Source organism: Equus przewalskii, chromosome 27 (genome assembly GCF_037783145.1).
Source record: "Equus przewalskii isolate Varuska chromosome 27, EquPr2, whole genome shotgun sequence".
In the NCBI taxonomy this organism is placed as follows: Eukaryota; Metazoa; Chordata; class Mammalia; order Perissodactyla; family Equidae; genus Equus; species Equus przewalskii.
Genome location: NC_091857.1, coordinates 29250062 through 29266643, shown reverse-complemented (window position 1 = coordinate 29266643; position 16582 = coordinate 29250062). Strand labels below are relative to the sequence as shown.

General features: G+C 53.6%; 1 protein-coding gene across 1 annotated transcript; it reads left to right on the top strand.

Moving 5' to 3' along the window:
* Positions 1-140: 140 nt before the first annotated feature.
* CFAP298 (cilia and flagella associated protein 298) lies at positions 141-13442 on the top strand. Its single transcript, XM_008534553.2, has 7 exons — positions 141-2189; positions 4586-4753; positions 6557-6624; positions 10423-10581; positions 11453-11584; positions 12767-12862; positions 13132-13442. Exons 1-7 carry the CDS (start codon positions 2051-2053, stop codon positions 13240-13242), a joined length of 873 nt encoding a protein of 290 aa, XP_008532775.1. The 5' UTR covers positions 141-2050; the 3' UTR covers positions 13243-13442.
* The last annotated feature ends 3140 nt before the right edge of the window (positions 13443-16582 follow it).

The window sequence follows — 16582 nt, the reverse complement described above, 5'->3', positions numbered from 1 at the left end:
ACAAATGGTCATGAGATGCCCTTCAACCTAGAAAGGCAACAGTACCTAAAACATTCAGAGAAAATTAGCCAAAACGCACAAGATGTCATCTTTGTCTTCAAAATCAGAACCCACTTGGGTGGTGGCAAGACAACAGGCTTTGTCATGATTTATTATTATTTACACTTTGAAAAAACTACACACAAATGGGTGAGACATGGCTGATAGAAGAAGAAAAAGACCTTAAGAGAACACTGAAGGAATGCAGTAAAAGAATAAATACAGTTAGGAGGGCTACAAAGACAAGCATCAGTGCTGACAAGAATTGAAGGTGCTGCAAGGGCTTCATCTGTGGCGATTTGGCAGATTCTTTACCAGCTGATTAACTACACATTTAAACAAAACTGGGTGGCCCGTACGTGGGTGTTCTACACTTCATTCGTATTGTTAAAAATTATACCCAGAGACCCTGTCATACATGAGTTTGGGAATAAATGGTTCTCACTGCCTAGAAGGCTATACTCTAAACCAAGTGTTAAGCAGGAGTTGGCTTGGCGAATATGGAATTGGATTCAGGAGAAATACGGGGATGATGTTATGGCGAGCAGTCAGCAGCTAAGAGAACACAGTAGGCCCCTTTCTCCCCTGGGGAGAGAGACGTTTGCCAGTCTGACGGTACTGATGGTCCAGGATCTGGGTAATCCCTGCCCCAACAGCACTAGAGGAAAACACGTCTCTCCCTGGGAGCCATCCAGTATCCAGTATCCAGTGTACCAGGCTCCATATGAGGCCCTGGATTGGCTTTGGGCATTTCCAGGCCTACAGTCACACACTTTCTCCACTGCTGCCCCCGGGCCCCCAGGGATGCAGTTTCAATGGAGAGAGCCAAAGTTTCAGGAATACAAAGCAGCGGCTGCTTGTAATATTCAAATCAATTCGTCTGCAAGGGCCCTTCGAAAGGAGAAAACCAGGGCTAGAGGCCTTGCCCTAGCTTAGCTTTGCCGGCGCCTTGTTGTCAAGGACGCGGTGCAAATGTTACCCAGCCCCCAAGGCAGGCCTTCCCTGACGATCCCATCTAAAAGGCCAGTCACTGTTTTGTTTTCTTTATATCTCTACTTGAATTGCCTCATCCGTTTACTTCTGCTTTCCCTGTCCCTTACACCGGAACATGAGCTCCATGACAGCAGTAACCCTGCCCTCTGGATCTGCCGCCGTGTCGCCGGCGCCGGGAAGCAGCCGCGCCCGGCCCGATCGCGGTTCCCTAGCAGTCTGTCGGCCGGGGGCTGGCTGGACAGTTCGGGGAGGGTCGCTCCGGCAGCAGCCGCTTGAGCTCCCCTAGACATGCGAGCCCGAATCGGCCCGCACAAGCAGTGCGGCCGCTCTCCTTGGCCGCCCGGTGCTGAAAACCGGAGCATAGCGGACAGACAGCAGGGGTCAGCAAACCCAGCTCGCCCTCCGAACTTTTCCAGGCCGGAAGCGGCTGGAGGCGTCTCCGGAAGTGGAGGCTGCTGGAGGCGGAAACGCCGCCCCGATTAGGAGCGGGGCGGGAAGAAGCGGCGGGGGGGTCGTCGCCTAGCAACGTGCCTCGCGCTCGCCCCACCTCCCTGGGCGGAGCCTCGGGCCCCAGGAGAGCGGCCCTGGCGTTCAGCGCTCCCCTCCGGCGGCTGGGTCTGCGTTTGAGAGTTGCCCCGACAACAGCCACTTCCGGACCTCGGCGACTCCCGCTCGGCAGGGGCGGGCCTGGACCAGCGGCCCCCCGGGCTGTGGGGCTCGTTGCTCGGCAGCACCTGCTTCCGGAAGCGGATTACGAGTCTCCGCGCCCCGCAGCCTCCCCGCCTGCGGCTTCTGACCTCGAGCTGGCGGCTCCTCAGACTCCGCGTTGCTCTGTTGCTCCTGGCAACAGCCACTTCCGGGAGCGAGCGCCGTTCCCCGCGCACCGCGGGCGCCCGAGCCGCGGGTTCCGGTTTCCCGGCAACGGTTGGTCGGTCGCCGCTGTTCGCCGCTCGGGTCCCCGCGGGCCGCGCCTCCTTTCTCGCCTCCTCGCCGCCTTGGCGGGGCCTCCGGGGCCGCCATGGTTCTGCTGCACGTGAAGCGGGGCGACGAGAGCCAGTTCCTGCTGCAGGCGCCCGGGAGCACGGAGCTGGAGGAGCTCACGGTGCAGGTGGCCCGCGTCTACAACGCGCGGCTCAAGGTGCAGCGCGTCTGCTCAGGTGCGGCCGGCGGCGAGAGGGCGGGCCGGGCGCCGGAGGGAACACGGATCGGGGCCAGCCGGGACGGAGGAAGGCGGGCGGGATGCGCCAGGCTGTCTGGGGCCGGCTAGGGGCGAGGGTCCACTTTGCGACGACCTGTGGCGACCGGGCTTGCGATGGGAGGGGGCGGCACGGGCCTCGGCGCCGGGCTTGGGGCGCTGTGAGCCGCAGACTGAAACAGACTGGGTGCAGAGGGAGGAGGGACCAGGAGGGACCTGAAGGACTGGGCCGCAGAGCAGGTGTAGTGGCATCAACAAGTGCGAGAGGTGGACCGATCACTGGCCCCGATAAAAAGGTGAATTCACTCTTCTGAAACTTCTAAAGTGGTGCAGTTTCCAGGGGTGAAGCACCCAGCTCTGGGAGGGCCCCTCAAGGGCGACAGTGCGAGGGCCTTGATGTTCTTTTCCCTTCTCCAGGGAACACAAGCCTGTTTCTCATGTTGCAGCGCAGGCCACGCTCCTCGCGACACTCCAGAGCAGCGCTGTCCCGTGGAACTTGCCACCGCGATGGCAGTGTGCCCTGTTTGGGCTGTCCAGTGAGGTGTCCGCCAGCCGCAGGGGGCCGCTGAGCACGACCGAGGAACTGCATTTTTTATTTTATTTCGTTTGAATTTAAATAGTCAAGTGCGGCTGGCAGCTACCGCAATAGACAGCACAGTCCTTGACATGATTCTCCAGATGTGGCCTAGGATGTTATGGAGTGTTTCTGTAACTATCATAGGTGATTTTTGTACCATGGAGAACGCCTTAAGGGTCACAGGTTCTGCCTGTATAAGACGTGCATATAGTTTCTTAGTAAAATGTACCGATTCCAAAACAAGCTTAATCTTCAATGTTATTTTAAAGTTAAAGCATATGAGGAGAAAAGGGGCTCAACTTCTTTTTCTATAAAATTATCAATTGAAAATGTGAAATGTTAAGAATCGTGTGAGTGAACTTAAAATCTGTTCATTTATTCTACAGTCGCCAGTGTCAGCTGTGATTCAGGCAGGCCCAAGTGCTGTGCTAAGTGAGACAAGGATGGAGGAGACCAGGGCCTTGCCCCCCCAGACTTACAGTCTGCTGGGGAGAGGGGCAATAAATATCCCATAAGTATCCCATTTAGTTACACCGTTTGTTCCGTAGTGTTGTATATGACAAGCCACCTGGGGTCTTCATACAGTGCTATGGAAGACCTCGATCTGGGTACCTCTTTCTCACGAAGGAGGGATGGAAGGAAGGAGCGAAGGAAGGAAGGAAAAGCAATTTTGCAAGATTAAAATATGGATTCGTTTTGGGGTGAATATATGTGGAATAGGAAAGATGTAAAGCCATGCATTTGAATAGTGAACATGATACTAGAAAACCAAAGTCTTGTCCTATCTCTGCCGCTTTGGAAGAGTGTGAGCTGCCTTAGATCCTCCCCACTGATCAGATTTACATAAATTATTTATAAGGTATTTATATAAAGTAGTAGCAGGGTAGCCTGCCCTGGTGGTCTAGTAGTTACCATCTGGTGCTCTCACCGTGCAGTCTGGGTTCCTGTCCTGGTCAGGGAACCACACCACCCGTCTGTCAGCTGTCCTCCTGCGGTGGCTGTGTGTTGCTGTGACGCTGAAAGCTATGCCACTGCGATTTCAAACACCAGCAGGGTCACCCATGTGCACAGGTTTCAGCAGAGCTTCCAGACTAAGACAGACTAGGAAGAAGGACCTGGCCACCCACTTCTGGAAAAATTGGCTGTGAAAACCCTATGAATAGCAGTGGAGCATTGTCTGATATGGAGGGTGAGAGGATGGTGCAGAAAGACCAGGCAGGGTTCCACTCTGCTGTCCACAGGGTTGGAGGAGTCAGAATCCACTGCACGGCACTAACCACCACCACAAAGTAGCTGTGTGATCTGAGCAAGCCTCCGATGATACAGCTTCACGTTAGGGAAGATGGGGATGTTGATAACTGTCTTGCCTGCCTCCTAAGGTGAAGTTAAACGGGATAATCTATGTGAATGTACTTGGGAAACTGTAACGCCCTGGGCAGATACGATTCGGACTGTCAGTGAATTGTGCTTTGCCTCCGGAGTGCCAGGAAGTGCCGCATAGCACACAGGAGTAGAACATGGAGTCTGCTGCGCCCAGCTGCCCGTGCCCAGGGGCAAGCTCTGAAACCCACTGTGCTTCTGTTGACCTAGGACAAACTGGCGACCACTCGTCAAAGGTCAAGGACAGGTCTGGCACATAGCAAGTGGTATCTAAGCATTCGTTAAATAAAATAGCGGGCTGATGAGCAAGGCCCCTGATGTCTAGGGAGCTTATGCTCTAATAAGGCATAAGGTGTTATGATGATGATTGTAATACATACTAACTTTCTCCTATTTTTAAGAAATGGAAGAATTAGCAGAACATGGCGTCTTTCTCCCTCCTAATATGCAAGGACTGACTGATGACCAGATTGAAGAACTGAAACTAAGGGATGAATGGGGTGAGAAGTGTGTGCCCAGCGGGGGCTCAGTGTTTAAAAAGGATGATATTGGACGAAGGAATGGACAAGGTAATCCAGCATTTTTCTTCTCTGCGCATACCTGAATATAGCAACACGTTAAAAAATTGACCTCAGTATTTCTGGACAAACTTAACAAAATTCTGCACCACATACCTCCTTGTGGTGAGCTGCTAACCCAGAATGAGCTCGGTGGATAAAGGAAGTACTTGTCTTGCTCTTACTAAGTTGCAGCTAGCTTTTAAATATATAGATGAACCATATGAAATTACCATTTTTGCAGGTATAAGTGTTGGAGATTAGCCGTTTCATGTGCTTCAGCCTCATAGTTTTGGGGGGATAATCATTGGAAATGTATTTTTGTTATGGTTTGCAGATCCTGGGGCTTGTTTAGAGATTCTTGTGAAAGAAGGAAATGAATGTCAGCCCAGGGGTCTCCTCTTGAATTGAGGACATGCGTCTCTCTGGTGCACAGCACTTAGTGTATGTCAGAGCAGGAAGAAATTATTCTCCTCTTAGGATCGGGTAGATCATGGGGAACATGAGGGAAAAAAGCATGATAACCCATTTTTGGTAGCTTATCCCTTTTGACCTGCATAGAAAATTCCATTTGAGAGACTATAATCAATCATTGAACAAACATGTAAGTATCTACTATGCCCCTAAAACACTGTTAGGAGCAAAAGAAATACAGAGGTGTCCCCTCAAGGCCTTTACACGCTCGAAATATATATATATATTTTTCTTTTTTTTTTTTTGAGGAAGATTAGCCCTGAGCTAACATCTGCCGCCAGTCCTCTTTTTGCTGAGGAAGACTGGCCCTGAGCTAACATCCGTGCCCATCTTCCTCTTCTTTATACGTGAGACGCCTACCACAGCATGGCTTGCCAAGCAGTGCCCTGTCCACACCTGGGAGCCGAACCAGTGAACCCCAGGCCGCCAAAGCGGAATGTGTGCACTTAACCGCTGTGCCACCAGGCTGGCCCCTTTATTTTTTAAATATTGAAGATAAGAGGAATTTCTAGTATCATTTCCTTTGAATTTTAACCTGGAAAATGGTTGGCTATCTTCCACGTCTTTTCATCCCTAAACTCATTCTTCATTTGGAGAGAGATTCTTTGCTTTTTAGAAGGAATTGCATCAATGAAAAAAATAGTAGGATTCCATAAGAACCAGTTAGCAGTTGACTATTCATCTTTAAACCAATATTGTCTTAAATTAACCATTTCTATTCTAATACAATTTTATATTTCTAGTATTTTCAATGTCTAGTTAATCCTGTTATTGAGAATATAAGGTTTGAACTTGCCCCGTCTCCCCTAGGTTTGGACATGCCACATCCACTATTTTTGCTTCCAAGCTTTCAAGTTATTTTTTTTTCTTGTCTAGGGGTGGGCAAGCCGTGGGCCACAGGCCAGATTCGGCCAGCGCCTGTTTTTGTAAATAAGGCTTTATCGGAATGCAGCCACCCCATTGGTTTTATTGTCTGTGGCTGATTCCACACTGCTCTGACAGAGTCCAGTAGCTGCAAGAGACGGTGTAACCTGCAAAACCCAAAATATTTACTCTCTGCCGCTTCGCAGGAAAAGCTTGCCAGCCCCTGTCTCTCCAGGGACATCTATTCCTGTTCCTCGTAGCTTTCGCCACTTTGCATAAAGCACGCTCCGCTCTCTGCTGTCGTGAAGAGGTCTCACCCGACTGCTCACGCCAGCTTCTTATATCCCTCACTCAATGCCACGCTCGTCCTTTCTCTCGTTCCCCTCACTCCCCGACTCAGACAGGAGGGCCTGGGATGTTTAAGAAGCGTGTTAGAGATGGCTGTCTCTCTGCCTCTTCCCTTTTCTGTTTTTATAGCTCCAAATGAAAAAATGAAGCAAGTTTTAAAGAAGACTGTAGAAGAGGCCAAAGCAATAATATCGAAGGTTAGACTTTTTAAATGATGCTCTCAAGCTTGTCCTTTGAAACACAGACTCCAGTTACGGCTTCCGGAGTCATCTGTCGACCAGCCTTTTCTTCTCTGTTTTTCTTCTTTAAGCCTTCCAGTGGCAAGGGAAACATCCCTTGTTTGGGGTGGGCCCTGGCTTTTCCTTTTCATGACTCCTCCCTGTCCCCACAGGTCATTGGCCTGTGTAGATGCGGCTCACGTGTAGTACCAATAACCTGTGACGCCCATGTGACTGCTTCCCTTCCCCTTCGGGCCGACTTCTCCCCGGGCCTGCCACGCCGGCTCCACACCCTGCACCGGGTCAGAGGCAGTTGGCCTGTGGTCAGGATGCCGCGGGGCGAGCAATGGAGGGTTCGAGCCCCAGTGGCCCCCCTGACTGGTCCCATGACCTTGGGCTGGAGACTCAACCTCCATCGCTCGGGGCATCACTGGGAGAGCAAAAGACGGTGGAATATCCAGACTGTGTGGCCCCTGGGGATGGGACGATGGCGTCTACCGAACCCCTTTTCCTGGGACCCACCTCTGCTGAGAGTGGGAGTCCAGGACGGTTGGGACATCTCTGGTGTCCTGAGGCTGCACTCAGAGTCTGCCCTCCAGCCGTGGCATCTGGCCAAGGCTCACTGCCCTTGGCATCTGGTGGAGCCGTTATGGAAGATGACTCTGTGGCGCCCCCTCCGTGGGTAATATTGTGGTGGGGGTGATGCCCTCCGAGCAGGAAGACTTCCCTCACGTGGTCCCGTGTCTCCGTTCCTGGGGCATATGCCTCTGGTGGGAAGACCTGCTGTGTTTAGTGGGGATGTATGCCTTAGAGAACAGTTTCCTAAGCCGCCCTGGGAGTGGGTCAGGCAGGAGGATTGCCTCCATTGTACAGAGGAGGACATGGTTTAGGGTTTAAATCTGGGCCTCCAGGACTCCCGCCTTCCTCCCCGAGGGGCGTCAGCTTCAGGCCCCGGGCCCCGCCCGTCCTCCTTCCCCAGCTGGGACTCTGGCATCCATGTCGGTTCCATGTCACACCCAGGGCGCCGGACGCCTCATTTCTCGGAAGCAAGGGTTCATCTCCCTTCCGTGTCATTCGTCTCCACCGCGGTCAGACTATAACTCAGGGTTACTCAGAACGGTTCCGTCTCAGACGCCGACTCTGACACTCCCCTCTTAGCTCTGGGCCCAGCGTCCTTCCTGCCTCCCACCCTCAGCCCTGCCCCTCGTCAGCATGCCAGTGCCTCCGCAACCCCGTGGGCTGCCCGCTGACCCCTCCTCCCTAACCTGCCTCCTCCCAGCTGGCCCCAATCCGGCCTCTTCACAGTCCGCAGGCCCTCACGCTCCGGGCTCAGAATGCCCGGTGCCCCTGCCTTGCTCGTCTCTAACCTGCCGCCCCTCTGCCCACCTGCCGCCCACCTGTGCTGGGAGCACTGGGGAGGGCCACCTGGGTCCTGCTCTCTGATCTCTCTGGGCCCCTGTGGGGACCGGGCAGCCTGGCTCAGACATTCTGCTCCCCTCCGGCTCCTGCCCTCCCGCCCTCCCCATGGGCAGCTCAGCCTCCTGCTGTGGCAGCGAGGCCATGCGGCCCGAGCCAGAGGCTCTCTGTCCCCTGCAGATTCTCCCTCTTCCTGTGTCGTCCTCGTCCCTCCCCCGAGACTGAGAGATCGGTGTCTCTCCCCCCGGGGCTATCTCCCGTCTCTGCCTCTGCTCCCACTCCCTGGCTCTTCTGGAAACCCCAGAGGGGTGATGTTGTTGGTCTCTCCCGTCCTGTGGCCGTGTCCATTCTGGGCATGCTCAGGCCTCTTCCCTCAGCCTGCATCAGTGCTCTGCGGTCAGCCTGTCCCTCCTGGTGAGCTCCCGAAGGAGGGCTGCACTGTGTCGCCAGACCCCTGGCCCGGGACCTCCCGGGTCTTAGAACCTGGTCCTGTCGTCTTCTGCCCAGAAACGGCCCGTCCAGAGGCCCTTCTCAGCCTGCCTCCTGGACCCTCGGCCTTGACCACACCCGCGTCCTGCTCCATTCTCCTTGCCCCCAGCTCTCTGAGTGCCCTCAGCTGCTGCTCGTGCCTCGGATGTGGTGATGTCAAAGGACTTTCCCCTTGGCCTCTGCTTTCTTTTTCCCTCGGCAGTGTGTCTTCTGTCAGAGGTGAGCCCCACCCCTGCAGATGTCTCCCACATCTCCATCCTCCACGCCTCACATCTGTCTGCACTTGCAGCCTGAGTTCCCAGCTGGTTCCTGGGTGCTTCTACCCGAAGGTCCAGCCGGCTCCTCACACTCAAGTTTCTAGACCTAAACTCCTGACTCCCCCCCCACCCCCCCGTACTCGGTACCCCAGAAACACTTCCTGCAGACTTCCCATTTCTATGAACAGAACCGCCCTGTCTCGGTTATGCAGGCTGGTCCTCGGTGCCATCTTCACCACTTCCCTCTCTGTCACCGTGTGCCTTAAGTTGGGTCCTGTGCCGTCTGCCCCCGAGATGCGTCTTCAGTCCAACTCCTCCTTTCAGGCTCCCCTGATAGCCTCGGGTTCAGACACCAACTGTACAATTCGGTTCTACTCAGAGCTGGCGCAGACCCCACAGGTTAAAGGGTAACGTCCCCAACCAGACTTCCCTTCCTTCAGACCCCAGGCGGGCTGCTCTTCTGTCTGACGTGGCTGCAGATCGGAGGCCCCCACGGCCCCCTCAGGTTCAGTAATTCTCTGGAATGGCTCAGAGAACTCTCGGCAGGTGCTGTACCTGCTATGATAGTTGTGTCATGAAGGCCACAACTCAGAAACTGCCAGATGGAAGAGACCTGTGGGGCACGGTCTGGGGGCCGGGGCAGACCCTCCCTGCCCTCTCCTCCTCCGTGGAATCGGGCATCCACATTCCTGAACATCGATGTGTCCTCCAACCAGGAGATTCCACTGAACCTCGACTTCCGGAATTTTTATCGGAGTTTTATTACGTGGGCACGGTTGATTCAATCATTGGCTGCAAGACTGAACTCGTCCCCAGCCCTGCCTCCTTACCTAGGGGTGGTGATGGGGGGGGGGGGGGGGGCCTTGGTCCTGAAAGCTCCAGCCCCCGAGTAACCTGCTTGGTCTTCCTGTACAGCTCCTCCCTTGGAAGTGTCTGAGGGCCCACCTTGGGTCGCCTCATTAGCATAAACCCAGGTGTGGTCAAATGGAGCTCCTTATGAAAAACAGACTCCCATCACTCAGGAAATCCCAAGGGGTTTCGAAGCTCTGTGCCAGGAGCAGGGGACGAGGATCAGATGTATTCTTTATTGTATAGAGCCTGCTACCTGGTCTCCCCTCGGATAGGCGGTCCTACACCCCCTGCAAGAGGACTCTCCCAGCTCCTTCCCCGGGAAGCCGGGCGCTGCCCATCACCCCACATTAAACGCAAACCCCTCCGCCGGTTCACGGCCGTTCAGACACGAGCTCCCCCCTACCCGTCTCGCACTGTCTTCTCTTCTGCCCCGAGCAGAGGGGCCTGCTGGCTGTTCCCTGCTGTTCTTGGCTTCTGCTTGTCCTGAGGCACGCAGCTCCCGTCCCCAGCCGGTCCCTCAGCCGTGTCCTCAGGCCCCGCCGCGGTGCCGTCCCCGCTGCCGTGTGTCCTGCTCCTCTCCCAGCTCTGCCGCTGGCTGGGCGCTCCGCGCTGCACCGCGCTCCTCCCGTGCTGCTCACAGGCTGCTTCACCGGCTCGGCCGTGGGGGTTGCTCTGGCGGGGTGTGCTGAGGGTCTTGTACAGGAACCCGCTAAGCACTGGTTGAGTTGATCTGCCGCGGATAACGACGCCTGTCCGCTTTCAGAAACAAGTGGAGGCGGGCGTCTGTGTCACCGCGGAGATGGTGAAGGACGCCTTGGACCAGCTTCGAGGCGCCGTGATGATTGTTTATCCCATGGGGCTGCCGCCATACGACCCCGTCCGGATGGAGTTTGAAAATAAAGAGGACCTGTCGGGAACGCAGGTATGTGGCTCTCGGGCGTTCTGTGGGTTCCCGTCGCCCCAGGGCCAAAGCCCCTCAGATTTGACCCTCCTCTTCCGGATAGAGCTCTCTGCTTCATCCATGGCTTCCCATCTTGTTGTGCTGTGCCTCCGAGAAGAGTTCTGAATTCGGGGGAGGCCCCCGACGGTGGTGCTTGTGGTCGAGGGCTTGGCCCACACACACATGGAGGGCAGGAGAGAAGTTTGTGAGGCTGCCCATCTCTGGCAACTGAAAGCATTCCCATGTCCTTTGGCCACTGGAAAGCCAGGAACCTAATCTGTGCCTCTTTCTACCCAAAGGTGTTGGTCCCTCTGCGTGGAATTTTGTGATCCAGGCTTACCTCTTGCTTCCTGTTGTTTTCCTACCTTTATGTTCCATTTTCCTTTGTTGTTCTCATTTGTTCCTTATCCTGTCAGACAGTGTCTGTTTCTCTGAACTCTCTTAATTATATAGGTGGAATATGCAAAAGCAATCAAACAGCCCCATTCTGCCTGTATTTAAAAACCCAGCAGGATTCCACTGTTGTCCCCTGGCGAGTGTCCTGAAACTCCATCCAAGAGGCACCTGGTGTTACAGATGCAGGCGCAAACGAGATAGGGTACTGGCCCCTGCCCAGAGCAGGAAGTCAACGAGGCGGGGCGTGAGCTGAAACTAGCAGGGAGGGTACTAAAATGAGCCAGGGCTTTGAGTAGGTGGGGGTGTCTGTACTGCCCATGGGGACTCAGAGAGGGCAGGCGGCGCAGGATGCTGGACGTCTGCACTGGGAGGGCACCAGCCAGGCTCCGCACCTGGGGTGGCCCACCCCTGTGGCAGTGGCCTGATAACCCCAAAGCTGTCCTTACCGTGGCCCCAGGCAGGACTCAGTGTCATTGAAGAATCGGAGGCCCAGCTGTGGTGGGCAGCCAAGGAGTTAAGAAGAACAAAGAAGCTTTCAGACTACGTGGGCAAAAACGAAAAAACCAAAATTATCGTCAAGATTCAGCAGGTAAGTATTTTTGCTTTTAACACGTCACTAGTTTTTGTCATTCACTTTGCAACTGATAAAAATTTACAATAAATCTCAAAGATTTAAACTCCTTGTGCAAATACTTAAGCCTATTGGTCCAGGCTTAAAATAAAACTATCCTCTTTATGCACCAACCAAAATGGGAAGAAAATGTGAATTGATTGACAATATCTGGAGTTTGTTTTAATTTGGGCAGAAGGGGAATATGCCATGTTAACTTTAAAAACAGAGCTACAAGGAGGCCAGCCCTGTGGCTTAGTGGTTAAGTTCATGTGCTCCGCTTTAGCAACTGGGGTTCACAGGTTCGGATCCTAGATGAGGACATACACCACTCCTCAGCCATGCCGAGTTGGTGACCCATGTACAAAATAGAGGAAGGTTGACACAGATGTTAGCTCAGGGCTAGTCTTCCTCAAGCAAAAAAAGAGGAAGGAGCCAACCCCATGGCCAAGTGGTTAAGTTCACGTGCTCCACTTTGACGGCCCAAGGTTCACTGGTTCAAATCCTGGGCACAGACCTCGTACCACTCATCAGGCCATGCTCTGGTGGCATCCCACATAGAAGAACTGGAATGACCTACCCCTAGGATATACAACTATGTACTGGGGCTTTGGAGAGTGGAAAAAAGAGGCAGGTTGGCAACAGTTGTTAGCTCAGGGTGAATCTTCCTCACCAAAAAAAAAGGAAAAGAGCTACAAGTAACTAACAATGTTTCTTGAAATGAAAAAACACACTGATTTCACGTTTTTCAAAGTGCTGATACTCAGGGAGTGGGGAGGAAGCGTTGGAGAGTTCACGGGTGTGATGTTGAGCCGAGTATCTGTGAGGCTGCTTTGGCTGCGTGCTCTCTCTTAAGGCAGCACTCCGTAATTTGGGGAAACAGGGTCCTCCGTGATTCTCTGTCCTTCCCCACTGGACGTGCGGTGGCTGACTGGGGAATGGCATCGTGCAGCCTCTGGGCTCCATCCACCGTGAGGGCCCAGAGCCAGGGGCTGCTGACGCCCGAGACTCTGCTGGTGAGTCCCTCTGGGTGACCGGAAGTGGGTGATGGTTTATCTTTAGCAGTTGGCGAAGTTGGTTGTGACACATTCTCTGTGACTTCCTGGCTTATCGCTAGAGGAATGCCTTAGTCCACAGTTTGCTCTTCCCTCATCTTTTCAGAGGGGACAGGGAGCTCCTGCCCGAGAGCCCATTATTAGCAGTGAGGAGCAGAAACAGCTGATGCTGCATTATCACAGGAGACAGGAGGAACTCAAGGTATCGGGCGACAGACGGGGCCTGGGACCTTCACCCCATGCCTGACCCGAGGGCACCGGGGTCATTGGGGGTGGTGACATCTACAAGATGTCAGGGGGCGCTTCCTAGAGCCTCAGCCTCCCCAGGGCCACTAGTGCCCTGCCAGGCATCCCCCTGCACGAGGGCCTGGGCAGGTGGGCGGGGGAGGGTCCTGGCTCTCGCTTCAGTCTCTTTATGCTGCAAAACACTTTCCTGAAACGCCTTCCTGAGTAAAACACATCTATTTCCAGAAACTGGAAGAAAATGATGACGACTCCTGTTTAAATTCCCCGTGGGCAGACAACACCGCTCTGAAAAGACATTTCCACGGGGTGAAAGACATCAAGTGGAGGCCAAGATGAAGGTCGCGGCTGTCGAAGCTTTCGGAACTATTCGCTCTCCTTTCTTCAGGCAAAAGAAGAAGAAGAACTAAGAAGGACACCCACCACCCTCTGTGGAAGATGCTGTAGTTTCTGGTTTTCCTAGTTTTTCTTTTCGTTTGAATTTTTAAAATAAAAGTTATTCAAGGTTTCAGAACTTAATAAATACATCCTCCAAAGAATCTGCCTGAATTTTTTATTTCATGACAGTTGTTTAGTATTTGAGGTTTTTCTTTGACAAAATACTAATGATGTGGTTGGAAACATGTTTTTCTTCCTGATTATTTTATGTCCTCATGACGGCTGTCGTATGGGAGGAAATTGATGGTACTTAACCTCCACAGCAAGTCAAGTGTCTGCTGTAAACTTGGCCGTCAGTGGCCACTAGAGGCCGCCAGGCGCCTTCTTGTCCCGCGGTGTCCTTGGACCTGCTGCAGAACTCTGTTCTCAGTCTTCTTTCCGAGGCTTCTGAAAACCCGCCGAACGGTCTCACCGCAGCCTGGCGTCTCCCAGCCTGGACGGTGAAGTTCACGTCCCGGTCGGGGCCTGACTGCCCTGGTCCTCCACCTGTGATGGAAGTTGGGTGGCCAAACTAGTCTAACTTTGAAACTGAACACATTCTTCTGCAGGTTCCAGGCTTTTCCTGAAAATGAATGCAGACCCTGGTGACGGCTGGTTCTCCCCGTGGGCTCAGCCCACAGCCCTCAGTGCGCGGAGGTTTGTTTGTCTGAGGCTGGCAGTGGGGTCCAGCTCAGGCGCCTAGTTTGGCTTGGTGACCATCCGGCCACAGGACACACTCTGTGCCCCGTCAGCCTGACTGGGTTTCCAGGACACTCCAGCTCATCATCTGCACACCCCTGACACTTCAGTAGCTTAGTCCGTCTCCCAGAACGCCTGTGCAGCAGAGGTGGCCTAGGAATCTTGTCCTGCTTGACTTTTGCTCTGTAAAATACTGTTCCCCCAGTTGGAGCTCAGCATGCTGGCCCTGAGGAAACGTGAAGTGACAGGGACTTGCCCTGCTCTGGTCTTCCTGTGCCCACTGCTCCTCGTCCCCCATGGTGTCCAAGCTTCCACCACAGCCACAAAGATGGAGCTGTGGGAGCAAGAGGAGGCAGCGTGGGTACAGTTTCCACCTGCTGAGGGGCAGCCTTCCCTGGGGGCGGGGCCGGGACCCGCTGCTTGGTTCCCAGACCTGGTCCCATTGTGAGGGGTGGGGACGGGCCACTTCTCCCTCTGCCCATCTTCCTGGGTCAGAGGAAATAGAAGTTGGGACACCACAGCAAGACTCCCTGAGACTCTGCCCTCCACTCAAGGGGAGGACGTGAGCTCCTGGCAGGCTAGTCCCTCTGGAGAGCAGAAAGGACCCCAAGCACCCTACACAAGTTCTCCCAGAACCTTCTGCCTCTCCCCTTGCCTCCCCACCATCTCCCAGTTGCTTAGGGCGGCTGCCCCTGAGCTGACTACTTGGATTTTCGCTGTTCTCAAATCAGGGTTTCCTAAAGCGGGTTGTAGCAACTAAACATCCCTTACTTTTGGTTAGTTGCCAAATTTTGTAAAATCAAATTTGTATCTATTTTCTCTTTTACTTTCATTGCAATTTTAATTGTCTCCGTGAAAACTTTTTGTCCTTGGATGACCTGCAGTTTGCACTAAGACCCCATGCCTGTATTTGAGGAGCACCCGCCTTGATCGGTGTGTGGTGTATGTGCATTACATCCAGGCTAGACCGGCAGAAAACGTCAGTCAGGCCACGTGATCGCAGTACAGCTTCTTAAGATCCACTGTTTCCATGTCATTAGGAATTCTCATTGTCTCAGTGGGATGTTAATGCCTTATGTGGCCGTGATAGTTACCCCATTGCTTCATGTAATCAGCAGAAGTTCTTAGCCAAAGGGCCGCTCACTTCTGAGTGTAGAAATCACTAGATTCCTAGCATCACGCACACTCCTTTACTGAATACTCGTGTAAAGGGAACAGTCCGCCCTGCCTGCCCTTCTCTGCCTCAAAGCTGCGAGCTCTCTCTCGTTCGGATGGAGTGTCTCTTACAGCCACCAAAGCAAAGGGAGACGAGCAGTCACTGGGGCCGCTCGGTGCCCACTGTTCTTATGTGGGTTAATTCAGTTCCACCTACTGAGGAAGGTGGTGGTGACCTCAGACAGGTGACCTGACTACTCTGTGGTCACATCCCTAGTGATGGTAGAGCCAAGAGGCCACACCAGGACCTGCTCAGGACTTCCCAAGAAATCGGTTTATCAGCAGAAGTCATCTTGCCAAATGGCAGGCTATGGATCAGCCTAAGTATGTGGTCTTGGTGTTACTTTATTTTTATCCAGTACATCTTTGGATTAATCTCGAAAGGAAACGAAGCACCTGTCGTCTGTATGGTGCCAATCAGAGTCTGTGGCTTTGTCCTTTTACATAAGCTGTCTTCTCATAGGTTATTTCATGGAGGCCAGGAATGCTGGTAATAAAATCTGACATCTCCTAAAACCCTTCCTACCAGCAAACTGAAACACTGGGCAGGATTTCTGCCACAGGATCACCTCGTTCCTTGGGGACTGCTCTGCTAAGAATGTGCCATCAAGCTTGAAATTAACCGCCACAGGCTTAGAGCACAGGAGCCTTGAGGGGTCTGAGTGCTGCCAGATTCTCTCACAAAGTGTCACAACCACCGCCACCACGCTCTGATCGCCACAGGATCCCTGGAGTCGTCGCTCCACGTGGCTGAAAGGCCCTTGGGCCCCAGAGAGAGCTCAGGAGAGATGTGGTCCATCCCCAGGCAAAGATCAACGCCAGATGTCGCGGTAACGGCAGCCGGCATTTATACCTGCTGTTTCCCAGACAGATGTACTAAGAGCCGTAAGTATATTTTCTTATTTACATCTCACAACAGCCAAATTAGGAAGAAGCCAGTATTGTTGTCATTTCACAAACGAGGAAACCAAAGCCCAGACGGGTTCATTTGCTTGAGGTGGAGCGTCTGAAAACCCACCTGCTGGCCCCAGAGTCTGCTGTGAACTCGACCTCATTCCTGTTCATACCTGATGTGGATACTAAACCACGCGCTAGTGAACATCCACAGAACACACGTCTGGGAAGGGCCCAGAGGAGAGCGCGCCCTAGGGTGGGGTGGCAGCCTTCCGTTATCTCAATGTCTAAGGCAACGGTGATGGGCTGTGGGTCCTGGGACAGCTGTGGCCCACCCACCACCAAAAGGGGGAGGATGCCTGAGTGCCCCCTTGAGAGGCTGGAAGCAGACGGACACCTGGCTCAGCTCTGAGGTCACCCTGCTGCCCCAAGCGATTACAGAAAGAGTCGGGGG